Source organism: Lontra canadensis, unplaced genomic scaffold (genome assembly GCF_010015895.1).
Source record: "Lontra canadensis isolate GAN:19392208 unplaced genomic scaffold, GSC_riverotter_1.0 scaffold20, whole genome shotgun sequence".
Taxonomy (NCBI): domain Eukaryota; kingdom Metazoa; phylum Chordata; class Mammalia; order Carnivora; family Mustelidae; genus Lontra; species Lontra canadensis.
The window spans coordinates 23,058,493-23,086,073 of NW_022631014.1; the positions used below are offsets into that span (position 1 = coordinate 23,058,493).

General features: G+C 43.9%; 2 protein-coding genes across 3 annotated transcripts; one reads left to right on the top strand and one right to left on the bottom strand.

Moving 5' to 3' along the window:
- The first annotated feature begins 1,465 nt into the window (after nucleotides 1–1,465).
- Nucleotides 1,466–27,237, top strand: CRTAP (cartilage associated protein). 2 transcript variants are annotated; one of them, XM_032861311.1, is made up of 7 exons: nucleotides 1,491–2,057; nucleotides 4,714–4,863; nucleotides 7,582–7,753; nucleotides 14,716–14,844; nucleotides 18,228–18,373; nucleotides 19,304–19,387; nucleotides 26,314–27,237. In XM_032861311.1, the coding sequence occupies exons 1-7, from the start codon at nucleotides 1,587–1,589 to the stop codon at nucleotides 26,365–26,367; spliced, it is 1,206 nt and encodes a 401-aa protein (XP_032717202.1). In that variant the 5' UTR covers nucleotides 1,491–1,586; the 3' UTR covers nucleotides 26,368–27,237. The 2 variants fall into 2 exon arrangements, with proteins under 2 accessions (XP_032717203.1, XP_032717202.1); XM_032861312.1 differs by lacking the exon at nucleotides 14,716–14,844 and having other exon boundaries at nucleotides 1,466–2,057.
- LOC116869786 (proline-rich nuclear receptor coactivator 1-like) lies at nucleotides 11,624–12,777 on the bottom strand. The gene has a single exon (XM_032861313.1). It carries the CDS (start codon nucleotides 12,731–12,733, stop codon nucleotides 11,750–11,752), a length of 984 nt encoding a protein of 327 aa, XP_032717204.1. The 5' UTR covers nucleotides 12,734–12,777; the 3' UTR covers nucleotides 11,624–11,749.
- Nucleotides 27,238–27,581: the final 344 nt, after the last annotated feature.

The window sequence follows — 27,581 nt, forward strand, 5'->3', positions numbered from 1 at the left end:
TACGTTTCCTCTATGTCTGTTTATGGTAGGATAGCTAATTTCTTGTTAATGCTGAATAATGTTCCATTGTCTGGATGAATTATACAGTTTCTTTATCCATTCACTTACTGAAGGACATCTTGTTTGCTTCCAAGTCTTGGTGGTTATGAATAAAGCTGCTGTCAACATTTCTGTGCAGGTCTTTGTGTGGACATAAATTTTGCACTCATTTCAATAGATACTAACAAGTGCAATTGATTGTTGGATGGTGTGGAAAGAGTATGTTGAGTTTGGTAAGACTGTCAAACTGTCTTTCAGAGTGGCTGCACCATTTTGCATTCTCACTAGCAGTGAATAAGAGTTCCTCTTGCTTCACATCCTTGTCAGCATTTGGTGTTTTCAGTATTTTGGATTTTGGCCATTCTACTAGTTGTATAGTGGCTCGCATTGTTTTGAACTGTATTCTTGCAAAATGTCAATGGCATAATGAGAAAACCTGAAGAACAGAAAAGCTAAAAGATTAGAGACCACTACACTGAGGAGACGAATTGATACAATATATGACCCTGGACAGCATCCTGTCCAGAGGGGCGGAAAATGTACATAGAAGACATTATTAGGACAGTTGATAAAACTGGAATAGGGAATTTAGATTAAATTCTTCTATTAACATGAAATTTCCAGGATTTGATCATTGATCATTGTCTAGTTTTGTTTTTAGGACCTACAAACTGTAAGATTAAGGGTCACATGGGCTTAATATAAACAACCTCCTTGCAAATGATTCAGAAAAAAATATAAAGAAAGGAACTGGCATAATATTAGTTATTTGTGAATGTGGATCATGGATACATAGGAGTTGTTGTACTATCCTTGCAACTTTTCTGCAAATTATTTGAAAATAAAAGTATAAAGAATTAGGAAAATAACAGCTCTGTTTTAACACTCCATCTGTATCTTTTGAGGCACACATACAAGTTTCTTGATCATATTCTGAAGGGTAAAATCGCAGACTCAAGGTGTGTGCATCTTCAACTTGATCAGCTAAGTAGCTTACAAAATGCCACTGACATCCTTATTAATTCTATTTTTTTTCCTCTCTCACTGAAATGTAAGGTCGTTGGCAGCGTTATCAAAGTGCAAGCCTTGGGCCCTCAGCAGCAGCCTCACCAGGGTGCCGGTTAGAAATGCAAATCCTCAGACCCTCACCTCAGACTTGCTGAGTTAAAAACTCCGAGAGCACCGCCTAGAAATCTGTGATTTCACGAGTCTTCAGTGATGAGAAAGTTTAAGCTGCGCTGTGATCCGTTAGCGCCGCGCCTGGCTTACAGACCGCCAGCTCCAAACAAATGAACAGTGGAGCCCGGGAGCTCGGGCTAGACCGTGCAGAACCAGAGGGCAGCGCAGCACCACCTCGGCACCCTCCCGGAGCCGGGAGCTTCTCCCGGACCCCCAGCTGGGTGGGGACGGCCAGCAGGACGGGGCGGGCCGGAGGCTGGTATCCCCGCCTCCCAAGCCTGGGGCTCGCCGCGTAGCGCAGTCCTCCGCCTTCCTTGCCTTCTCGTTCCCTTCCTTCCTTCCCTCCTTCCTTCCTTCCGCCGGGCGCGATGGAGCGGGGGAGCCGGGCGGCCGCGGCGCTGCTGGCGCTGCTGTGCGCGGGCTGTGTGCCGCGCTGCGGGCGGGCCCAGTACGAGCGCTACAGCTTCCGCAGCTTCCCGCGGGACGAGCTGATGCCGCTCGAGTCGGCCTACCGGCACGCGCTGGACCAGTACAGCGGCGAGCACTGGGCGGAGAGCGTGGGCTACCTGGAGATCAGCCTGCGGCTGCACCGCCTGCTACGCGACAGCGAGGCCTTCTGCCACCGCAACTGCAGCGCGGTGCCCCAGCCCGAGCCCGCCGCCGGCCTCGCCCACTACCCCGAGCTGCGCCTCTTCGGGGGCCTGCTGCGCCGCGCGCACTGCCTCAAGCGCTGCAAGCAGGGCCTGCCAGCCTTCCGCCAGTCCCAGCCCAGCCGCGAAGTGCTGGCCGACTTCCAGCGCCGTGAGCCGTACAAGTTCCTGCAGTTCGCCTACTTCAAGGCAAGTCTGGCCGTCCGGCCCCGCCCCCAGGCCCGGCCCCGCCCCTCCGCCTGGGGTGGCCTCGCACCGCCTCCCCCGTGCAGCCTGCTCCCACCCAGCGTTGCCAAAGGACCCCTCCAAATCTTGTCCCCCCTTCTTCATCTTAGATAGGGATGAAAATACTTATCTAGAAGGGTTATTCTGGGGCAGAGAATACGTACACAGAGCGTCTAGCCACCCAGCAGTGCCTGATAAATGTTACCTGTTATTTGAAGACAGACTCCTCTTTTCTGTGCATACCGTTAAAAACCCCCTTTTCTCAAATAAGTGGCGACTTTCAGTAACAGAAGGGAAGAGGACCTGAGGTGCCGACTAGTTCCTTTTAAAGAAAAGGAAGTTGAGGCCTGGCCAGGGCAAGGGCTTGTCGGGAGCACACACCCCGGCCTAGAGGAGCAGAACTGTGCGCTGTGACTCATCAAGGTTGGCGCTCTCGGCCCTTTGATCTGGAATTTAACACAGTTGTCATACTCCTCTGTGGCTGCTTAAACTCTGTGATTGCTGGCTAAAAATAGCGCACAAATGGCAGTTCTTGATCCTTGGAGTCCTTTCTCTGGGGACCCGCAAGTTTTAAGAATGGGCTAAATGCCCTAACTGGATAAAGCGACTTTAACTTCGCGGGTCGTTACCAGGTTTTGCCAAGAAAAGCCCTCTCAGAGTCCAGTTTCTACTTTAGCTAATTGAAAATGATTTTTAAGGGAATATATTGTAGTCATTTTCATGACTACAAAAATAGATTCAGGGCGCATTCCAGACCCTGGAGGTAGAAGTTGTTTTGTTTTGTTTTGAAACTTTGCTTTGAGTCTTTGCATTGCAAGATCTGTTTTTCATATTTCTGAAACAGAGCCACCTTAGGTTGCATTCACAAGAACAGTAAAATAGCACAAAACCCCAAATAGGTGAAGAGCTGAGTTATTTCTGTGTTCATATTTTTACATAAAGTATCACTTTTGTAAATGTTTGTCCTGGCAATAAAAAAATAGTTTAAAATAGAACCGGGGGGATAAGATTAATAAAGCTCCAGGACATTGAAAAATGATGGCTGGCTCCTAAAGGACTATGTTTTAACAAAAATGACTCCTTTAATTCTCTATTTTTTGCCTAGTTTTTGCCAGATACAGTCTGAACCAAATTTGAGTCATATAATTAAGGGGGAAATGTTTTATTTTTAAAAGTGGAGACTAGTAGAAGCTGATTCATCTACAGATGAATTTGAAACAAGTGATAGAGGGAGGAGTGGAAGAGTATTTTACTTAATGTGATGGGAAGGCAAAGGTTTTCTCCTTCATGATGGTGGCCTCAAAGGTCAGGATGGTCACAGCTATTCTTAAAAACCTTTCACAGGTCTTGATACAATCACTTACTTAGAAGTCGGTGAAATACCATCTGTCTTGGTATTTTGAGATCTCCCAAAGGACAGGAAAGGTTCAAGATTTTATTAGGAAGCCAGGATCGTCACTTAGTTGCTTCAGTAGAAAGTCACTGAAGAAGTGATTTGAGGTGGTGTTACTGTGTGGATTATTTTTTGCCTTAACGATGTTTCTCTTGTCAATCTCCGTGTATGGGGTGGGGGAGGACATGATTGGAGGTATGCATATACATGCCCCCGGCACCTACAGTCTGGAGGCTGGTGTGGGAGACAAAGCTGTCTGCTCCTGCTACACACTGAGGCCGATTTAGGAGTGGCTTATTTGGTAGGTGGCTGGAGTCCTCTCATGTAGGTGGCTTGTCTCTCAAGAGCACCTGGGAGGGTAGTCCTTTTCTCCAAAACGTGCCTGGGTTTCTGTTGGAGGCTTAGCTGCCAAGATGTAGCTCCATGTTCCAGAGGTCAGGGTCCAAGCTGAAGTGAATAAATAATTTATATATAAATATATAAATATACATTTATATATTTATATATTATATCTATATAATATAGATCTAATATTTAATATATATTTAATATATTATAAATTTATATGAAATATATAATATATAATATTTCTATATTATATATGATATATGTATACATATATATTCTTACATATTTATATATTTTCTATATACTTATATTTATATATTTTATATATTTACATTATTTATATATATTTATATATATTATATATATTTCCAATATATTTATATGTTGGAAAATATTAGTATATTTTCCAGCAGAAAAGGTGTGGTGTAGTCCCACTGGGTAATTGGAGGAATGTTGAAAAGTGGTTATTTACAAAGGCTAGTAATGACACACACACACCCCCCCCCCCCCCCCGCCAGGCCAAAAAAGGCTCAGGAGAGGACAGTTCCAGGAAGCAGGAAGGAGGGAGAGGGCCACCTTGAGAAGAGCTGTGACCTTCAGATAAAGGCCAGTAGTGGCCCAAGATGACTGAAGGGAGGAGCGAGGAGATAAGTAACCCAACTTTACCCTCTTGCCTTCCTTCAGGCTCCCACTGGGGCTCCTCACTGGTGAACCCCACTGGAAGCTGGAGGGCAAGAGAGCGCAAGTCTTGATGGGCCATGGATGTCCGGAACCCTCAGCTGGAAGCATCGTGTTGAAACACAGAGTTACTTGAAGGTTTTGCAAAAATCACTGCTCATCCTCCATTGAGCAGATCTCCCCTTTCTTTGTTGTACTCAGGCGAATAATCTTCCAAAAGCCATTGCTGCCGCTCACACCTTTCTACTGAAACACCCCGATGATGAAATGATGAAGAGAAACATGGCGTATTACAAGAGCTTGCCTGATGCCGAGGACTACATTAAGGACTTGGAAACAAAGTCATACGAGGTATATTTGGGTTTTTACACAGCCAGCCAGTTGTAGTGTGAGTGGCTGCAGAAGCGGGTCTTGATGAATAGCTATTGACATCCCAGGACCTCTAATGATTTTTGGTGGCGTTGTTGAGTTTTATGACAATGGAAATGATTGACTTTTTTGCACAGTTGACCCGTTTGAGAATGAGATTTTACATTCTATGATGCACTTAAAGCCACATTTCCTTTAAATGCTGTATTTTAGAAATAAGGTCATTTGGGGGCACTTAGGTGGCTCAGTTAAGTGTCTGACTCTTGATTTCTGCTTAGGTCATGATCTCAGGGTTGTGAGATTGAGCCCCAGGTCAGACTTTTCTCTCAATGGGGAGTCTGGTTGGGATTCTCCCTCTCCCTCTATGCCCCCTTCCACTCCTACTCTCTCTCCCTCTGTAAGGAGGTAAATATTTTTTTTTTTTTTAAGAAGGGCATTGGATCATTTAGTTTTAAGATAGAGGAATAAACACGTATCTTGGATATCATCCATAAATGACCAAAAACACAAGAAACAGGAGCGTAAGTCTCCATTTCTGATGAAACTAGAAGACCTATCTTTTTACACACATACACACACACACACACACACACACACATACACATACATGTATGTATTGAGGTGGAAAGGGAATTGAGGAGCTTGGAGGACTGACTTGACAGATTAGAGGGTACTGAAATCTATGCATCTGTGAAGGGGAGTCTGATGGGAATGAATGAAGAAGCATTTAACTCCTTTGAGCACTTACTGTTGTTCAGACCTATTGAGTTTGGTAGCCAGGGGCATGGGTACTTGGGAAGGCTTAGGGCACGGTTAAAAAACAGAGGGATGTGTTGGAAGTATCCATGAGGAGCTGATAGATCCCAGCCAAGGACTGACTTTAGGGTCACCTGTCATGCGACCAGACTGCAAGCTCACTTTGTCATTGGTGGTGACCCTCAGATACAGAGTACAGAGTCTTGATCAGTTTTCCAGGGAAGCATTCTCCAGGCTCTTGCAGGACTCGTGAAATATGCTTGTCTGCCTGTGACCGAGAGCCAGTTTGGGGAAAGCGGTGGGGGCCTCACAGCTGAGTCAGAGACTTTATCTGCTTCTTGGTTCTTAGCCTCATGCCTCAACCCCCACTCTGCTATGCCTGATCCCTGACCCTCCAGCCCTTATAGATGGAGTCTCTAGAATAAATCACCAATCTCTGGTGAGAAGCGCCTTTGGGAGGTATGATCCCTTGGGTGGACAGGTGGGTGTGCAAGGAAACCTGGGGCTCTAACAATACTGTTCAGACTTTTGGCCCTGCTTTCTCTTCTGTGCCTAGCACCAGTCTCTGTGGTCGCTAGTGCAATGCCGACAGGTGTATGACATAGTGTGGTGCATGGTGGCGACAGGTGGGGGGGATCACTTCCCCCTAGACCCTCCTCCGTGATAATTTGGCTTTCTGTCCTTACAAAAGTTGTTGAAATGTCCTGTCTATTGCTGGCTCCTTTTCCATTCTCAGTGAAAAGAATTTCTGCCTTTGTACCTTTTTCCACTGTGGTCTTCACTGGACTTGGGGAGCAGAGCTGAGAGCTCGTGGTCAGGGCACTGCATCTAACTGCAGGTGGGCTAGACCATTCTCTCCCTCAGAGTCCTGCCAGGTGGGCTGGGGCTGCCCGGCTGTGTGCCCAAGGCTTGCGCCTCCAGGTGTGGCTTTCTTCTTTCGGCCGCCCAGCGGTCCCTGCAGAGCCAGCTGCTTGGACTTGCTGCTCGTTTTCCCGGCCTCTGGGCATGCAGTTCGGTTCTCTGCCTGCCTTATTTCCGGGGGATGCTGCATGCTCAGGAGGTTCAGGGAGATCAGCTTCTCTACCTGACACCTGAAGCTTGGGGTTCAGGTCTGCGGGGTGGTCCTTAGACACCCCCATCCTGGAGCAGCTGAACAAGAACTCCAAGTGGAGGATGCCGTGCTTATTTCCGCAGGACCCTCCAGGTGAGCAGGGTCGTGCATGTACCCGAGGTCTCTTTTCTTGTGAGACTCAGAGGCTTCCTCAGCCCAGTTATTCCTCTTTTATCTGGTCCAGTCAGCAATTAGCAGAAGTGTCTTGACGTTCCACCATCTGGCACATGCCCGCCCTCCCTAGGAACTAGCACTAAGGCTTGGCATTCCTAGTTTATACTTAACTGTTGGGAGAAGAGTGTCTGCCACCCGCTGTCAAGCATATATCTCTTCTGTGTTTCAATTGTAAAAACCAGCTTTACTGACGTAGAACTTATTTGAAATTTATTGACTAATTTTAAGTGTATAATTCAATGAATTTTGGTAAAGGTATGCGAGTGTGTAACTACCATCACAGTCACATCACGGAATATTTTCATCTCCCCTAAAATGTTCCCTCAGGCCCCTTTCCTGTCACACCTTTGTCCCAACCCCTGCCCTTTGGCGGCCAGTGCCCTGATTTCTGTCACTAGTTTTTCTTTTTTTCTTGACTTGAATTTGATTTTATTAACAAACACCTCCTACTTTTTGAATCAAGTAAGAAGAGTACCATTGCACATAGGATAGAAAAGCTAGATATAAGTCAGTTCCTGGCGGCTTCCTATTCAATTAAGGGTTGGCGTGGTTTTTTGGGGACTAATGAGAGTGGACCTCCACGATGGTCTGAGTCTTCTCGGTTGGACAACTCTGCTCCTTCATGTCTGGGAGTTTCACCCCCTCTCCTTGCTTTCCAGAGCCTGTTCATCCGGGCCGTGCGGGCCTACAATGGCGAGAACTGGAGGACGTCTGTCACAGACATGGAGCTGGCCCTTCCCGATTTCTTCAAAGCCTTTTACGAGTGTCTCGCTGCCTGCGAGGGCTCCAGGGAGATCAAGGACTTCAAGGATTTCTATCTTTCCATCGCAGGTTGGTGGCAGGCCATATTCCACATGTAAATGGGACAGCTGTCCTGTGGTATCTGTGTGCCTTCCTGGGGACTTGAGGGACTCTGAGGGCCTCCCCCTTTTTTTAAAAAAAAGATTTTATCTATTTATCTGAAAGAGAGAGAGAGCACAAGTAGGCTGAGTGGTAGACAGAGGCAGAGGGAGAAGCAGACTCCCTGCTGAGCAAGGAGCCCAATGTGGGACTTGATCCCGGCACCCCGGGATCATGACCCGAGCTGAAGGCAGACCCTTAACTGACTGAGCCACCCAGGCGTCCCTCTGAGGAGCTGTTGAGCTTCAGTATGAATGGTGGCTGGGGAGGTAATATGTAACCCACATGTCCAGCCTTTGATTTAGCAGGGGTTTCTGAAAAAATCCCTAAGTACAGTGTTCAGTCAAGCACAGGCTTAGAAAGGGGGTCCCACAGATCAGCCCTGCCCAGTTACAGATCCCCTACAGGCTTTTGGAAAAATAAAAATGGGTCTGAGAGCAATTCATGACTCACACTGTATAAAACTTTACTAGTTTAGCCACCTTTAAGGGTGCATTCCAGTGGCGTATAATACATGTGCGCTGACGTGCCCCTACCACCGCTGTCCATCTTAGCCACCCATCATTTCATCTTCCCAAATGGATGTCCCGTACCCATTCAACAGCAGCTCCCTTTCTTCCCTGACAGCCACCACTCCGCTTTCTGTCTCTGTGAATTGGACTACTCAGGGTACCCTGGAGAAGTAGAATCCTATAGCATTTGCCCTTTTGTGACTGGCTTATTTCACTTAGCGTAATATCCTCCAGCCTCAAAAATACTGTAGCAAATTGGTTGCTTTTAAATCATCAGTAGGTTTTTCCTCTACATCTATTTTCTCCCTTTGGCTATTGAAAAAACGAGATCATTGGCCCCCGAGAGATTCCCATAGTCTGGATTTTGCTGACTGTACCCTTTTGGTCCTCTATTCCCTGTATTTCTTATAACTTGGTAGCTGGATGGTGAGGCTTGATCAGGCTCAGGGTTGATTTTCTTTTTTTGTGGAGGTGGGGGCACAAGACAGCTTCCTAGTTGGTGCTCAATTCTCGTGTTCCTTCCCACATCCCTTCATGCCTATAATATCAGGAAGTACTCCCCACACTCAGACTAAAGGAGGGGTACGAAAAGAGTGCTTCCTTGGAGTTACCATGTTTTGACTATAGACAGTTGCTAGAAAAAGTGACATTATGTTCTAACTAGATGCCAGGCCCTGTTCTATACTCTATGTGGGTATTATTTTGAGTTTGCAACCCTATGAGAAAGGTACTAGCATTCTCCCCATTTTATAGCTGGGAAAGCTGAGGCCTAGAGAGGTTAAGTTCTGTGCTTATTGTTCTCTGGGGAAGGGCTGGGATTTGAACCCAGGCAGTCTTGACTAGAGTCTTCCCCAGTGAAATCGTCTCACCTCACCTACATTATACTTAATCTGGGACCTTATTATATTTTTCGAATAGGTAACATATATGCACATAGCATAAACTGTGAAAGACACAGAAGGATACATTGTAAAAAATAAGTCTCCTTCTATATAGTCAGGGTCCTGACTGGAGATAGATGGCGGACATACACAAGGATACCTCAATATGGATTTGTTCATAGAAATATGGGTGAAGGTGAACCCCAAAGGGGGAAAATGTACCCTCGGGCTACTAGTAGTGGAGTTATTATCTCCTAGGCTGAAGGGGAGGAAGGAGTTACAGGCAGTTATTAGGAAGTCTTGCTTCTATCCACATCTCTTCTACCCATTCCACTCACCTCAAAAGGAACCATTTTTATTACCTTCCAGCTTATACCTCTATAAGGTTTTTTTTTCCTACAAAAATAAGCAAAGATCAGTTTATCTTTGATCTACCGAAGATATATCTCTATATCTTTATATGTAGATAGATGGATAATTGAGAATTTTTTTTGTTTAAAATTTTTATATTTTATTTTAAAATAATTTTTTTATTTTCAGTTTTATTTTGATTTTTTATTTTTAAGTAATCCAAACCAATCCAAAAGAAGTAGCAAGAGTAGTACAAAGAATTCTCATAAACTATTTATCCAGATTCACCAATTTTTCACACTGATTGTGCCACATTTACTTCATCATTCTCTCTAGATATGTGTATGTAATTATTTTTATTACAGAACCACTTGAGAGTATGTTGCATACATCATGACCCTTTACCCCATAATACTTCAGTAAATTTCCCAAGAATAACAATATTCTTTATAAATCCACAATGCAGTTATTAAATTCAGGCAACTTAATATTGAGACAATACTTTTATACGATCCATAGTTTATATTGCAGTTTTGCCCCTTATTCCATAAATGCCCTCTAGCAACTTTTTCTTTCCTGGTACAATCCAGTCCAATATCATGTTTCCTATTTATTTGTCATTTTTCTTTAGTATTCTTTAATCTGGAACAGTTCCTTGGCCTTTCTTCTTATGCCATTAATTTTTTTTTTATGCCATTCATATTTTTTTAAGAATATAGGCTAGGGGTGGCTGGGTGGCTCAGTCGGTTAAGCATCTGCCCTCAGCTCAGGTCCTGCTCCCGGGGTTCTGGGATTGAGCCCCACACTGGACTCCCTACTCTGCAGTGAGTCTGCTTCTCCCTCTTACTCTACTGCCGCTCCCCTTGTTTGTGCTCTCTCTGTCAAATAAATAAGTCAAATCTTTAAAAAATATATAAGAACATGGGCCAGTCACTTTATAGGATATTCCTCAATATGGGTTCCTATTACATTCAGGTTGTACACATTGGGCTGGAACATTACAGAAGTATGCTTCTCGGGGTATCCCATTCAGATGTGCATGGTACCTGTTTGCCCCTTACTGGTGATGTTGATTTTTAAGCATTTGGTTCAGGTAATTTCCAGTTCCCAGCTTTTCAGCAATACTATTTTTCCTTTTGATACTAATAAATAATTTGAGAAAAAAATACTTCATGATGAGGACAATTTGCTGTTCATCAAATTGTCTCCATCCCCTCCCCTATGACCATACACATAGCAAATGAGCAGATATTGAGGATTCTTGCCTGATTTCTTTTTTCTCTATAAAGGTTGTATATACGTACATCTATTTCTCTGTATTTTTTGTTTGCTTTTCTCACACCAAATAGGTACCGTACTTTATACACTGTTCTGTTCTTTGTTTTTTCCACTTAGCAATATATCCTGGCTAGCACATAGAGTCATTCTTTTTTGCTGTTGCTGACTACTCCACTGAGGGGTGGGGGGAATGAGGCACCACAGTTTATTCAACTCTCTGATGGATATTTGGTTTGTGCCAGTCTTTTTTTTTTTTTTTTAAAGGGGAGGCCAAATTATTATTATATTTAAAAATTTGATCACAACTAATTTTGTTGGCATTTAAATTAGAGGTATTTTAAATTTGAATGGATAAACCAAAAACCAGAAATTAAGTTTGGTAAAAATGGGAACAGGAGTTTTCCAGTAATTACAGATTAGAAGGCAGAAATCAATTTAGAGAAAGACAGACAAACCCCATGTTTACAATGATTGTTCCACGGATTTAAACTTCAGTAGTGCATTAGTAAACTGTTCACATTTAGATCTTCACCTTGAGATTAGATAGCTGTTTCTTTAAAAAAAAAATCTCATTACCTTGTGCAAATAAATTGGTCTTCCATGTGCCTTAGCACACTTAAAATTTCTCCGTTGTATATATACAAAACACCTACCAACTGGTAGGGCAAAATACATACTTTCATAACAAAACTATAATGTACCTCTCAAATATGAACAATATACACATAATACATGGTATACAGTATTTACAAAATATAAAATATAATACAAGTTGTTTGTAATTTTTTAAACTCATCTTTGCACTTGTATGTTACAAGGCAAATTTCCATTTCTGTACCAATTTTCTTTTCAAGAGTCCTGGGATTTTGAAAAAACTGTTTTACAGACATACTGCAATCTGAGATCTAAGTTTGAACTTTTAGGAGCGTTTTTAAGTGTACTGCCATCAACTCCCTATTTTGGTTGGAATTTTCAATAGTGCTTCCCATCCAGTGACTAGGAGGCTTTGGAAGAACACTAGGAGAAGGTGGATCACTAAACTTTGCCCCAGCATAATTTTCCTTTTGGTTCACTTCAGTTAGAAATGCTGATTTCTTCAAATGCATATTTTTAATGTTCTCAGTATTTTTAAAAGGCCTTTTTTCTTGCTTCTGGAGTAAATCAGATGAAACAGAATCCTGCCAAAAGTTATTTTCATTTCTTTTTGCAGAGGTGATCTTGGTTAGTGGTAAGTTATATTTGCTTTTCTGTCTGTTTATCTTTGGTTGTTCACACAAGTGTATACCATGAACAAGCTGGCCGTGGGGAATGGCAATTTTCTCCGATTTTCCCATCTTTGATTTTAAAACCTCTCTTCTGAACAAGGGCTGGCCGGGCGCCGCGGGCAGCAGCTGGCCGGGGAAAGGGCTCGCTTCATCAGTTTGGGTTGCGGCCGCAGGACCTGGGGCCAAACTGGCCGCCTGGTCCGGGACTTCCTGCGCTCCGCTCGGGCCCGTCGCGGGGCTCCGCCCGCCCTCGAGGCTCGGCCGGTGCTGCTGGTACTGATGGAAGCGGCTGGGCAGCTGCCCCGCCGGGCTGGCCCGCACCCTCTTCTTTCGCCGCTTCTCTGGCGCTGCCCGAGGGGTGCCTCCCGCCGTAGCTAGACTACAATTGGACGGAGGTGCAGGGGCGCGAGGCTGTGAGGTCAGACAGGGACCGTCTCCCCCGAGGAAGTGAGGGAGGAAAAGGGTGGGGGGCAGTGCCCGGGGGTCCGGGATCCGGGGTAAAGGCGGCGGGGCCGTGGTCACCATCGGGAGGGCCCCGAAGTAACCACGGGCGGAGAAGCCCAGAGATGCAAGGCGGCCGCCCAGGACAAGTGGCTCCCGCTGGGGGACGGAGACGACGGTCATAGCTCTAGGAGGAAAGTGGCTCAGCAAGAAGAAAAGGAGGAAGTGAAGCCCCGATCACAGGGCGGCGGCGGCGGCGGCGGCTGCTGCTGCTAAGAGAGCCCGAGTGGAGCGCGGACCATGGTTCGGGCGGTGGCGGCGCAGCAACCTGTGCCAGTGTTTTAATATTACATGTAATACTTCAGTGGAGAACTTCAGGCCTTTTTTTTTTTTTGGCTAAGTGTGGAGGTGTGTTTTCAGAGTCAACATAAGTCGGATTGGTAGTTCAAAGAGAAAATGTCTTTGTAAATTATTTAGTATTTTAAGTTACCATTTTGTTTCCTAGCAAAAATGTGTGAGAGTACCTATCGTCTACAGTCCGGCCAACAAAATGTGTACCATCATCCTGGATCTTTTGCCGGTAGGGGCACGAAGGGAGGAAAGGGAGGGGCCGAGGTTCCTGTGGGAGGATTTTAGTGACCAGTCCTGAAAGCAGTGGAAGTAGCTTTCATTAGTTGTTGCGTCCACATTTCATTGGCACAACTAATCATAGGGCGCCAACCCAGCTGCAAGGGAGGTTGGGAAATGTAGTCTTTGATGTCTTTCTCTATTATTATATTTAGGTCTACCTATTCTCTTTTAATGGCTGTTTAGATTCCTACTATTTGTATGTACCATAATTGATTAATCACCTGTTGATTGGCAGTCAGGTTATTTCCAGGTCTGCTTGTTGTTGCAATAGTGCTTATATGTGCTTGTGTCTAAAGAAACTTTCCTAGAAGTAGACTGCTGGGAAAGGATGAATACCCAACTTTTGTATCAACATAGAAGGGACTGGAAGAGATTATGCTGAGTGACATAAGTCAAGCAGAGAGAGTCAGTTATCATATGGTTTACTTATTTGTGGAACATAACAAATAACATGGAGGACATGGGGAGATAATGAGGAGAAGGGAGTTGAGGGAAATTGGAAGGGGAGATGAACCATGAGAGACTATGGACTCTGAAAAACAATCTGAGGGTTTTGAAGGGCGGGGGGGTGGGAGGTTGGGGGAGCCAGGTGGTGGGTATTATGGAGGGCATGTATTACATGGAGCACTGGGTGTGGTGCATCAACAATGAATTCTGTTATGCTGAAAAGAAATTAAAAAAAAAAAGAAGTAGACTGCTGGGCCAACGGATATGTGCATTTTAACCTTTGATGCATTTTGCCAAATGGCTCTCCAAAAAATTTGTTCATATTTTGCTTCTAATGACAGAATAGGAGAGTGTAAATTTCACCATTCTCCCTAACACTGGGTGTTACCAAATTTTTAAATTTTTGCCCATTTAAATGACAGGCAGTAGCTACACTTATGGGGAGCACAACAAAACGTATAGACTTGTTGAATCACTATGTTGTATACCTGAAACTAACGTAATGTGTGTGTCAACCCTACTTCAACAAAACAGGATTTTTGTTTTTGTTTGCAAATTTAGCAATTTAAAATATTTTAGGTGGGATTGTGTTTCTTCATGACAAATGAGGTTTATCTTTTCACAATGTGTCTTTGCCATTTTTTTTTTTTTTTTTTTAAGATTTTATTTATTTATTTGACAGACAGAGATCACAAGTAGGCAGAGAGGCAGGCAGAGAGAGAGGAAGGGAAGCAGGCTCCCTGTTGAGCAGAGAGCCCGATGCGGGACTCGATCCCAGGACCCTGAGATCATGACCTGAGCCGAAGGCAGCGGCTTAACCCACTGAGCCACCCAGGCGCCCTGTCTTTGCCATTTTTATGATTTCTTTTCCATGAACATCCTTTGGCCATTTTATATTGGGTGTTTGTCTTTTTTCTTACCGTTTTAGGGAAGTTTATGTATTGAGGATTTTAGCCCTTTCATCATAAGTGTTGCAAGTATTTTCCCCGTATCATCTTTACCTTTTACTTGGATCACCGAGTGGGGCAGAGGGAGTACTGAGAGGCTGATGAATGCGCTGCTCTGAGAATTTGTGTGGCTTCTTTCAGATCATTATGTGGAGGTCCTGGAATGCAAACTACAGTGTGAAAAGAACCTCACGCCCGTTATAGGAGGCTACCCAGTGGAGAAATTTGTGGCCACCATGTATCATTACTTGCAGTTTGCTTACTATAAATGTAAGTAATTATCTTCTACCAGCTCTTAGGCAAGGTCCTTAATTCTCCTGAGACTCAGCTTCCCCATCTGTAAAAAACGGGGGTAACAACTCTTACCTCTGGTTGTTGAGAGAATTCGTCAAGGTTGTGTTGACAGCCCTGGTGCCGTGCTTTGCACAGAAAGCCAGCCAGCAAGACCTGGTGATTCAGGGCACGGACCCTGGAGCCAGACCACCTGGGTTTATGTTTCCGCTTCATCACTTCCTAGCTTCTCTGTGCCTCAGTTTCCTCATCTGTAAATTGGAGATAATTGTTCTAACCTTGTGAGCTGATACATGTGGAATTCTTAGGGTATTTTTGTACACTAGCACATGGTCTTATCTCTTCCCTATCATCAGCCTTCCCTTCCAGACTGAGTTTTATTCCACTCTGTCCTTCCTGGGCCTGAAATTCGAGTTAATCTATCAAAACGTTCCAAGGAGTCGAAGGGAAACAAATGTAAGAGAAAGTTCATCAGAGTTCAGACTTCAGAGTTTGTCTTTTTGCCCTTTCCTCCTCTCCCCATAACTGATGTTGTCTGAGTGGTGGGAACCTTGCGGTAGCAAGCACAGGAGGATCCTTCCCATTCAGGGATGGGTGTCCTCGGGGACTCAGGGATATGCTGTCAAGGGACCAGCAACCTTTGCTTCCACAGCCCTCTTTCCCCACTGTGGCTATTATATTCTTTGTTGAGTTTCCTCTTCTTGCAATAGCCACCTGCCTTTTTATGTCCCTTCTTGTCCTCTTCAGGACTGAAAGATGTGCCTGCTGAAGGTTAAAAAAGGGACCAAAAAAAAAAAAAAAAAAAAAAGAAAAAAATTTTCTTCTATATATATGTGTGTGTGTGTATTTAATTGTGCTCATCAGGATTATTCTTGAGAAGACCCTGTAGCTGTCATTTACAGTAAAGCTTTGTGAGTAGGGGAAATTGCCCCTTTCAGCAGTGAACCTGCTATTATGACAGCCTGAACCTCATCTAAGGATGCGATGAGATATCCTGAAATGTCCCTTGATCGGGACGTTCCTCAGATCAACAGGAGGGTGAGGTGTGTCTTCAGCAGATGTCCCTTCCCATGCATAGAGGCAGGGATGACATTTTATTTGCCACTGTAATCCTGGTACTAGGTAAAGGATCATTGAGCATAGAGGACAATAGTCTTATTCTTTTTGGTGAGGGGTGGGGTGGGGTGTAGAGAGTGAGCTGGGGTGGGGGTGGGGCAGAGGGAGAGAGAATCCTAAGCAGGCTTCGTGGTCAGCACAGAGCCTGATATGGGGCTCTATCCTACCACCCCAAGATCATGACCTGAGCCGGAATCATGAGTCAGATGCCCAAACGACCAAGCCACCCACGCGCCCCAAGTCTTATTCTATATAATCTAGGAACATGCTTTCACATGAGACACACCAAGCTCACGATGGGTCCTCAGCAAATATTTATTTGGCTGCGTTCTAATGACAAGGGGACAGTTTTCTCCTAGACAGTGTTTTGCTTGTGAAGAGCCCTCTTTTTCAGTCTAAGTGATTGATTAGCACTTTCTTATGAAAAGACTTGTAGTATAGGCTTGTTACAGCAAAGTGAGCATCTCAGAGATGTACAGAGAAACACCCAAAGCAGAGCACCCATTCCCATCTCCCCCACTTATCCCCACTTAGTATTAACTCTGTGTTTATATTCATCCATGCTTGGAAGAGCCCTATTTTAATGAGAATTATGGAAAGTCATGTATATTTTAAAAACTTACTCTGGAAAATGTAAAGTGTACATTAGAGATGATGGTATAATGAGCTGTATAGTATGCCCATCACCCAACTTGAACTTTTGTCAACACTTTGCCAGTCTGGGATTTACAGTTTTAAAGTTTTCTGTTGGGATGCCTGGGTGGCTCAGTCAGTTAGGCAGCTGCTTTTGACTCAGGTCATGATCCCGGGTCCTGGTATCGAGCCCTGCGTTGGGCTCCCTGCTCAGCGGGGAGTCAGCTTCTCCCTCTCCCTCTATGCCTCCCCCTGCTCATTCTCTCTTTCTCTCTCAGATAAATAAGATCTTTTAAAAAAAGAAATAAAAGTTTTCTGTGGATGAAAACACAAGCTACAGTTGTTGTTTGATAAGCTGGTGTTTTTATTTCATTTTCCTGAAAACCTGTGTTGGCACCTTCTTGAGCTAGGCCCCATGTTGGACTCTGAAAGGGAAAGAATCCAGCAGGTGTTCCAGCTCTCTGAGCAGGGCGTGGCTCTGCCTGCGCAAAGCCAGAGCACTAGGCCTTTAGAAGCGTTCCAGATACATCCAGGCTCTGGCAGCACACTTGTCCTTGGAATCCTCACACGCTCTGAAGATCGCCCTGCGTATCAGAGACGGTGGCTGTGACCTGTAGATACCCGTGGACCAAAACCTCTAGCTCTACCCGCTGCTCCACGGGAGATCTTTGCTTTCTGGGTTTACAAGTGAAAAGTATGAGTAAGATATACTTCTTGAAACTAGCTTCTTGAAAGTCAGCCCTGTTGCGAACTCTTTTGAGATTATCTACCACATTCAATTTTTTGAGCACAGGTGTTATTTATGCTTGAACCCCAGCCCCGGAGACCGTGAAATAACTACCTTCCCCACCTTGCAGACCTTGTGAATAACCCGCGCCCTGAAGTCGTAGGTTTTTAGGGTTGTTGTTACAGGAGACAGCCACTGGGTGGCACAATTTATTCATACCCACGTTTTGGCTAACTAGAGCTTTAGCAGAGGTAGTGGGCTGTAAATTGGAGGGCCATGTGCCAGGATAAATACCCAAGGGCTTGCGGCTAATCACCTCTTTCCCCTTGCCCCCCACCTCCAAAACAAATCCCAACGCCTGCAGATCCCCTGTGCTGAAGGTGCTGTCATAGGTGGGGCAGGTCAAAGGAGACGTCGATACCGGGTGACTTCACCTCGCTTCCAGCCCAGAAGGCCCACCATCCTTTGTGTCTTCTAGGTTTAGGTTAGCTGTAGGAGGGCTGCGTGGATCTGGGGATTATGGTGCCATCCAGATGGGACCCAGGCATCTCCACCCTACATTCCTCAGCCCCAGGACAGTCCAGGGGACCCAGCCTTCCCCGCTCAGGTCAGTGGAGCCTGAAGTAGAACATAGGAGACATTTCGGCAAAGGCATCTACCTAACGAGAAATTCCATGTTTCAGAACCACTCCCCAGGCTGCTGTGGAGACCCAGTCTGTGCCCGGCCCACCCAGGGATGGCTCTGGCCCGTCACAGGCTTTCCCAAGGAGGGGCTCTGGAGGAGGGGCTTGCCCATGGATGTTTTCTTTAGGAAGCCAGTGCGGCTGAGGGGAACTTCAGGGCACGGTTTGCTGATTTCCTGTGCCTCTTTTCTCCCCGGCCTCAGTGAACGACCTGAAGAACGCGGCCCCCTGCGCGGTCAGCTACCTGCTCTTCGACCACGACGACAAGGTCATGCGGCAGAACCTGGTGTATTACCAGTACCACAGGGACAAGTGGGGCCTCGCAGATGAGCATTTCCAGCCCAGACCAGTAGGTGGCGGGGCGCGGGGCACCACGTTTGCGGGCCTCTTCTCACGTTAGGCGACTGCTTTGCCTCTTAGGGGAAAGCATTATTATAGAAATGAAGGGGAACCCCTTTTTTCTGGGTGGGTTTTTGTGGGTTTTTTTTGGTCTTTTAACATTTTACTGCTCTATTCTGATTCCTATATCAGTAAAAACTACAAATTTCAAACATTGCAAAATAGTTTTACTTAGAAAATGTAATTCCCTCAAAATCCCACACTTTTTCTTTACCCTCTGCATTTGCTCGTATATACAGCTTGTATTTATTTATTTTTACAGAAACAGGGTCACACTTTGCCTGCTGTTGCGCAACTTGCTTTGTCTTTCCAAGAATTCATCAAGAATGTTTTCCATATCACACTCACACACCTACTTATTTTTTAACACCTCCAAGATAGATTCATTTATGGATGGACCATCATTTAATTCACTTGATGGACAAGCTCAGCTTTGCATGTGTTTGTTTTCAGGGAACTCCACAGATTATATATTACTTTTAAAAAATCTTTTTTAGTTGTTCTTTGCCCTTAACTTGTATTTTCCTTGGGATTTTTATATACTGTCCCAGTTTGCCATACACACCTCACGCCCCTGCCAACACACACACACACACACACACACACACACACTTGCTCTCTCTTTCTGTCTTACTCTCTCACTCATTTGGGGTTGGCCTTTCTTTTTCAATTGAGGTATGTTTTACATACAGTAAAATTCATGCTTTTGAAACGTTTAGTGGTTTCTAGTAGAGTCACAGAGTTTTACAACCATGACCATTGTCCAATTTTAAACATTTTCATCACCCCCAAAAGAAGTCCATACCCTGTCTCCCCTTCCCTCCAGTTCTGACATCAAAGGGTTGGTCATAGAAACTGTTCTGTGTTTGTGTCTGAACAGGAAGCCGTTCAGTTCTTTAATGTGACTACACTCCAGAAAGAGCTGTATGACTTTGCGAAGGAAAATATAATGGATGATGATGAGGTAAGTTTTCATGTTGAGCGCATGTCTGGCTGAGAGAAAATATTACTCACATCTTTGCAGGAATCACTGGAAGGCCGAGCCATCCCTGAAACAGAAGGGAACCTTGAGAAATACAATTTCTGTGAGCGTTTTAATGAAAGAGCATTGGAGGGGGGAACACAGCTTTCTAGGAAACCCAGGTCATAGCACCGCATTTCCTGAAGGTGAATATGGAGGAACCTATCATTGAAGTCATCCAGTGATAATTTTTTAACTTTATAAAATTGCAGTGGCTTTTCAACGACTCAGCACTCCAGACACACTTGGAAAGCCTCATCCCAGTTTTTCTGGGTTATGATTATTATCTTTTTCTTCTTTTTCTTTTTGTAAATTTAGTCCTTGCTGTGAGTCATTTTCTCGTTCTCTGAGATTGCTTGAAATTCCTGATTCTCATTCAGCTGCCTCCTTTTTTTCTTTTTTTAAAGTTTTTATTTAAGTAATCTCTATTCCCAGTGTGGGGTTTGATTTCATGACCCCGAGATCAAGAGTCACATGCTCTCTGACTTGAGCCAGCGGAGTGCCCCTCAGCTGACTCCTTTTTTTGACAAAGACTCCACTGCTGATGGAAGAGTCATTTTGGGGTGGGGCAGCCTACTCACAGAAAAGTCCTCATTATGGGGGGTATTTAGAGAGATGTGTTTGAAACAAACCAGGGCATGCTTCCTAAGGCAGCGAGGGACTAGCTGGCCTGACCCCTCACTTCATAGACAAAGAGCTGGGGGAGAGGAAAGTTCTGTGAGCCTCTGGGTCTTCTCTTTCCACTGCCCTGGTTTTTGGTGGAGCACTTTGAAATAAGTTATGATCACGGAATTTGCTTTCCATGCAAAAATTTGCATGGGGTGGACCCATCACTGGCAGGCATTAAATTCCCCAGAGCTCTGGTTTTCCATCTATTAAATGGGACTAACAATGTTGACCTCACAGGGTTGGGAAAATGAAGTATCACACTGCATGTGGAAAGGCTTTATAGACTAGAAAGTGATCACTGTGTCCTGAGTCCTAGGTTGGGTTAAGAAGCAGAGCCTGACATAAGGTCACAAGGACGCTGCAAAGGAAGGAGTGCTGGCTATGCACAAGCAAGGTTGGATGCTCTAGTTTGGAGAGTGGAGAAAAATATATTTAGAAAAAGGAAGAGCTGAGTTCCTAATGGTCCAGAGCAAGCCACTCTTGATACTTTGAGATATATACTTCTAATGTTTTCTATATATTTTCTGATATCTATTTATAAGAAACCCAACTGTAATAGATATCATGGATTTTCCATTTGAAATGGTAATATGAGAATTTCCCCTTGTGATGTTTTTCTAGAACACCTTTATTCACACACCATAAAGTACAAAATATAGTGGTTTTTAGTATATGTGCAAAGTTGTGTATCCATCACTAAGAATTTTAGGGCATTTTCATTACCCCCAAAAGAAATCCCAAACCTGTTAGTAGTCATTCCCATTCCTTCTCCTCTGTCCATCCCTCCCCCATCTCTGTCCCCAGCCCCTGGCAACCACTAATCTACTTTCTGTCTCTATGGATTTACCTGTTCTGGACATTTCATATAAATAAAATCTTATGGTAGGTGGTCTTTTGCAATTGGCTTCTTTCCCTGAGCATAATGTTTTCAAGGTTCAACCATCTTGTAATATATATTGTGTTACATGTAAAATTCCTTTTTATTGCTGAATAATATACCACTTTGTGGATATACCACATTTTGTTTACGTGTTCCTCTGTTGATGGACATTTGCACTGTGTTGTTTTCACTTTCTATTTTGAATAATGATGCTATGAACATTTGTGCACGTGTTTTTGTTTGGACAGAAGTTTTAAATTCTCTTATATATGTGGAAGTGGAATTGCTGGGTCAGATGGTAGCTCTGTAGTCAGTTAAATTGTTGAGGAATTCCCAAACTGTTTTCCAAAGTGGGTGCACAATTTTACTTTCCCACCAGCAGTGTATGACATTTCCAACTTGCCACATCTTTGTCAGCACTTCTTGGTGTTTGTCTTTTTTATTATAGCCATTCTAATGGGTGTGAAATAGTACTTCATGGTGGTTTTTATTTTAATTTCCCTAATGATTAATGATGTTGAGCATTTTTTCATAAGCTTATTAGTCACTTGTATATCTTCTTTAGAGAGATGTCTAGTCTATTCAGATTCTTTGTCCATTTTTTAATTAGGATACTTGTCTTTTTATTGTTCAATCGTAAGTGTTCTTTATATATTCTGGCTATAAGTCCTCCATCAGATATATGAATTGCAAATATTTTCTTGCAGTCTGTGGGTTGTCTTTTTCATTTTCTTAATGGTGTCTTGAAGCATAAATGTTTTAAATTTTAATGAGATCCAACGTGTCTGGTTGAAACTGCATCTTGAAATTGAAAGTGTAAGTCTTCCAACTTCATTCTTCTTCTACGTTGATTTGGCTTATTATGGGTCCCTTGCATTTCCATCTGAATTACAGTATCAGCTTGCCAATTTCTTTTTTATTTTTTGCTTGTGTTTTTGGTGTCAATATCTAAGACACTTTCACTTCATCCAAGATCATGAAATTTCACTCTTATTTTTTTAAGATTTTTATAACTTTAAGACTTTAGTTCTACAATCTATTTTGACTTCATTTTACATATGATGTGAGGTAGGGGTCCAATTTCATTCTTTTACATATTGATATCCAGTTGTCCCGGCACCATTTGTTGAAAAGATTTTCTTTTCCATTTGATTGTCTTGGTACCCTTGTAGGAAATCAACTGACCATAAATGTAAGGGTTTATATCTGGACTCTCAATTCTAGTCTATTGATCCAGATTTCTATCCTTATGCCAGTACCAGACTGTCTTGAATACTGTAGCTTTTTACTACATCTTGAAATTGAAAATGTGAGTCTTCCAACTTCATTCTTCTTCTAGGTTGTTTTGGGTATTCTGGGTCCTTGCATTTCCATAGGAATTATAGCATCAGCTTGCTGATTTCTTTCTTTCTTTTCTTTTTAAAGATTTTATTTATTTATTTGATACAGAGAGAGAGAGAAAAAAAAATACAAGCAGAAGGAGTGGCAGGCAGATGGAGAAGCAGGCTCCCCACTGAGCAGGGAGCCAGATGTGGGATTTTATCCCATGACCTTGGGATCATGACCTGAGCCGAAGGCAGATGCTTAACCTACTGAGCCACTCAGGCGCCCCTGCTTGCCAATTTCTGCAAAAGGCTGCTGGGATTTTTTTGTAGGAATTGTGCTAAATCTGAAGATCCTTTATTTATTTATTTTTTGATCCTTTAGATAGTATTGACATCTAAACAGTATTAAGTCTTCTGATCCATTAACATGGGATGTCTTTCCACTACTGGAGGTCTTCTTTAATTTCCTTCAGTAATGTTTTCTTAATTTTCATTAATTTTGATTCTGTTGCAAATGGAATTTTTTCTAATTTTTCTTTTCAGTTGTTCATTGCTAGTATGTAGAAATACAATTGATTTTTGTGTATCGATATTGCAATTCTGCAAATTTGTTGAACTTGTTTATTCGAATAGTTGTGTGTGTGTGTGTGTGCGTGCACATGCGTGCTTGTACATGCAAGTGTGTGTGTGTGTGTGTGACTGTGTTGCTTAGGAGTTTCTACATGAAACATGAGTTTCATGTTACCTATGAATAAAGGTGATTTTACTTCTTCTCTTCCAATCTGGATGACTTTTGTTTATTTTTCTTTGCTAATTTCCCTGACTAAAACTTCCACTAAGATGTCAAATAGAAGTGGGGAGAGTGGACATCCTTGTTTTGTTCCCAGTCTTAGAAGAAAAACATTCTGTGTTAGCATTAAGAATGTTGCTAGCTATGTGTTTTTTTGGTAGGTGCCCTTTGTCAGGTTGAGAAAGTTCCCCTTCTCTTCTTAGTTTGTCAAGTATTTTTAACATGAAGTGGTGTTGAATTTTGTAATTTGCTGTCTTCTGCACCTACTGAGAGGATTGTATGTTTTTTGTAACCTTGTTAATGTTTATTATAAACATGACTTTTTAATGACTAATATTCCCTGGTATCAATTTTTTTTAAAGTAAAGCTTTTTGTTTTTGCAGGCTTTTAGGTTGCTTCCAGCTTTTTGCTCTCACAAATAACATAGCTATGACTAAATTGGTTACTTCTTTTCTGGTCATTTCCTTAGGATAAATTTCCATGGGTGGAATTCCTGGGTCTAGGGCTATGAACATTTTGAACGCTCTTGATGTACAAAGACAATATGTTTCGAAAAAATCATACATATTAGCACAAGAGAATTTTTATGATATTCAGAAATGCTCTGTCATGTCACAGATGAGGAGATAAATTCAGAAAGGTGGAGTGACTTGCTCAAAGTTACACAGCTGGTTAGTATTCACCCGTTGAACATCAGGCTTATTCTGGGCTTTAAAACTCCTAGTATTCTTGGACTTGATACAGTCAAGATAAAAAAAGGAGTCTGTCAAAGGTCCTAGAAGAAATTAACTTATTAATCAAAGCTTTAGAATTGTGAAAGAATTAATCCATCTCTAAAGAACAAGGTATTTTCTTTTCTAGATATCAAATTATGGCAAGTAATTATTTAAAACAAAGTATCATCAATACAATAAAATTCCTAATTTAATCTTTAAAATTTCCAAAGGACAAAATACTACATTGAAACAAAACATCAATACGATTTAGCTACTGAAGTTAGGGCATTCTCCTTTATTATTATCTTCCTGGGGTCGAAATGTGTTGTAAGAGCTCCTGAAAGTTCTCACACTGGTTAAAAATTTTGCAGACACTTATTACGGTTTCAGAAACTTTATAAAGCAGGCTGAAATAGGTGCTTCAAGTTTCGGGTTCTGATGGTTGTTTAATTTGGGAAGGTCTAAAATAAATAGATTATAATTTACAGGAGTGATTTGTTGAGGGAGTGCTCTCAGGTAGGAGAGAAGGGAGGGGCAAGGGAAGGAGCCACGAAGATGTATGGTCTCAGCTGGAATCAAGCTTAGCCTGATCCCACTGGAGTTCTGGAGCATGGATTGTACCACAGAGATCTTCCTGAATTTTACAGGCAGCTTATCCTTCTGTCCTTGGTTGTTGGCAGCCCAGAGGGGTTGGTGTCTAAGCTCCCTGGTGGGGCTGCTCCTTTTATTCAAGATCAGTTGTCCAGAAAAGGGGCAGCTATCAGCCGTCAGTAATCGACATTTCCAACGGCTGGGGAATGGGTGCATTCCCCAAGCAGATCTGAGCTAGGCTCTTGGTGCCTCCATTCTAACAAACCACAGAGGGGGTTGTGTTTCTTTCATCTGTATTGTCTTGGGTACTTATTAGGGAGCTAAGAGCAGACAATACCATCATCCCCATGTCACAGCAGCCACACAGCAGGAAACAGTAACTCTGGAGACAGCTGTCAGGGCCATACATATAATCCTTCTACTGTGTTTTCCTTTTGGGATCCAGAAAGCAACCAAAGAGCATCATTTTTTCTTTTTTTAAAGATTTTATTTATTTATTTGAGAGAGAGTAAAGCGAGCGAGCGAGAGAGGAAGAGAGCCAGGTGGAAGGAGAAGCAGGCTCCTCGATAAGCAGGGAGCCTCACACGGGGCTCGATCCCAGGACTCTATCCCAGGACTCTGCAATCATGACCTGAGCCAAAGGCAGACACTTAACCCACTGAGCCACCAGACACCCCAGAACATCGTTTTTTCAATCGGTAGTCTTCCACTTCCATAACTTCAGTTTCTAATCTCAGGCATGACAAGGTAGATGTATTTGGTGAAAATAATAAGACTCCCTTTAGCGTCTCATGTACTTGGGAGATTTCCTAACTATCCTCAGATGCTGATATTTTTCTAATGGGAAGTGTGTTAAAATATCAAAAAGAGCAAATAGGCTCTAGGCCTGGGATGGTGACTTCTGTGAAGGAGGCCAAGGGGTGGTTGGCATCAGTGGGGCTGGCCCTCACGGGAGCAGGACTTGGCCTGTTTGGTGGTTCACTCATTCTTGGCAGTTAAGAGAATGGGTGTCATCAGCTGGGCCCAGATGTGTTGTGGGAGAGAAATCAATGTGGAGAAGGAAATCAGAAAGTATGCTGGGCTATTCCAGGTTGAGGCTTAAGGCTGATTGCAGAAGGAGGGAGCAGGTAGGCTCCTAGTCCTGACAGTGGGCAAGTGGGTCCCACTGTACCCAGGAGACTGTCTTGTAAAGAGAGTGACTGCTTGAGCACACCAGCACCATGCACGAATACTCTCCATCATTCCTTTAGCAGGTTTCCCACCTTCTGAGAGCCACATTCCGGGGAAGAAAAGCAACCCAGGTGCTGGTCCTGGAGAAGCTCATGGTCTGCTGATCAAGGCAGAGGGGAATAGATAGAGAGTGCTCCTGTGGAATAACTGCTAAGGGTTCGGGGGTGCCCAGAAGAGGGGGCACTGAGCAGGTCTTTAAGAGGGTGGCTGGATTGCCCCCTTCCCACGGGCCACCCGCGGGGGTTCCAGAGCTCGTGACTCCATGTTCACATGGAGGGGAAGCCACGTCCCTCCCAGGGGGACGTCAGGTCCTCTGGGCGCAAGGGCAGTGGGGAAGGGCTGCTCCAGCCCACGCAGGCAGCCAGCAGGGGCATCTTAGAGACAGTCTCTGCTTACCAGCACTTTTATTTTTATTTTTTAAGATGTTTATTTATTTATTTGACACAGAGAGAGAGAGCCCGAGTAGAGGAAGCAGCAGGCAGAGGGAGAAGGAGAAGCAGGTTTCCCACGGAGCAGGGAGCCCAAGGCGGGGCTCCATCTCAGGATGCTGGGATCATGTCCTGAGCTGGAAGCAGATGCTTAACGCCTGAGCCACCCAGGCACGTCATTACTGGCACTTTTAAAGTCAGGTAGCCCACCTAACACAAGTGTCCTATTGTCTCTTACAGGGAGAGGTTCTGGAATATGTGGATGACCTCTTGGAGCTGGAGGAGACTGGCTAGTCCACAGCGGAGAGATGCCTCTCGATGTTCAGGAGACCCAGATTCGTCTTCCTTACCCCAGTAGCCCATGTTGTTGATACCTCAAAGCCTTCTCTTTGCTCTGTGAAGTGAAAGGGAAGCCTCAGCTCTCACTACATACAATAAGGGGTGAGCCTGCCTTCCCTGTGACTGCCTCCCCAAGGTCTGCCTCCCCATGGTCTGCCCACATCCACACCTATCTCCCTCCCTATCTTCAAATCTGCCTTGCCCATGTTCACGCCCACCTTTCTCACCGTTTTCGTTGGAAGGACAGTCTTCCATTTTTTCCCCCCAGAAAATCACTATTATTTTTTAAATAAGAAAAATACTCCTAAAATTAAGTAATTGTGAAGACCTACTTTGGGTTTTCGCTCTTCCAGATTTTGGACTCCTTTATCCCCATGCCCTGATCCAGAAAAGATAAGCGGACAAAGGGCCAAATTCCTCCACGCCCCCTGACAGCCTACACATGGTCTGACCTGCACCATTTCCGACCCCCACTGGAAGACAGTTTGGGTAGATAGTGCAGGCTACAGAAATAGGGCTTTTGCTCAACACTTCTGCCTTTCCGAAGTCTTACAATGGTTGGTCGGTCCCTCTTGGGGAAAATAGTCAGTTACAAGTCTCAAAGTTCCGAATGGAAGAAAGCAGAGGGAGTCTAGTTTCATTCATTCTTTCAATAAATATTTATTGAGCACCTGCCTACATGTTAGACATTGACCTGGGCACTGGAAATGCTGTACAGAATGACAGAAAAAAAAAAAAAAACAAAACCAAACCCTGCCCTCTGGAGCCTACATTCTATAAGGAGAGACAGACAACAAATAAATAAGAATAAATATATACAACCTATCAACAGTGTTAATTGCTATGGAGAAAAATAAAGCAGGGAAATGGGTACGGAAGCCTGGAGCTAAGGCTACAGTTTTAGATAGCATGGTCAGGGAAAACTTCACTGGGAAGGCAACATTAGAGTAGAGACTTTAAGGAAGCAGTTCTCAGGGAAAAGCATTCCAGACAGAGGGAACAGCATATGCATGAGAACATGCTTGCTGTGGTGGGGGAATAGCAAAGAGGCCAAGAAGAGGAATGGGCAAGGGGAAGAATGGAAGGAGATTAGGTAACGGAGGCAGGAGAGAGGACAGGTGGCTTAGGCCAGTGTAAGGCCTCTGGCTCCTACTCTGAGTGAGATGGGA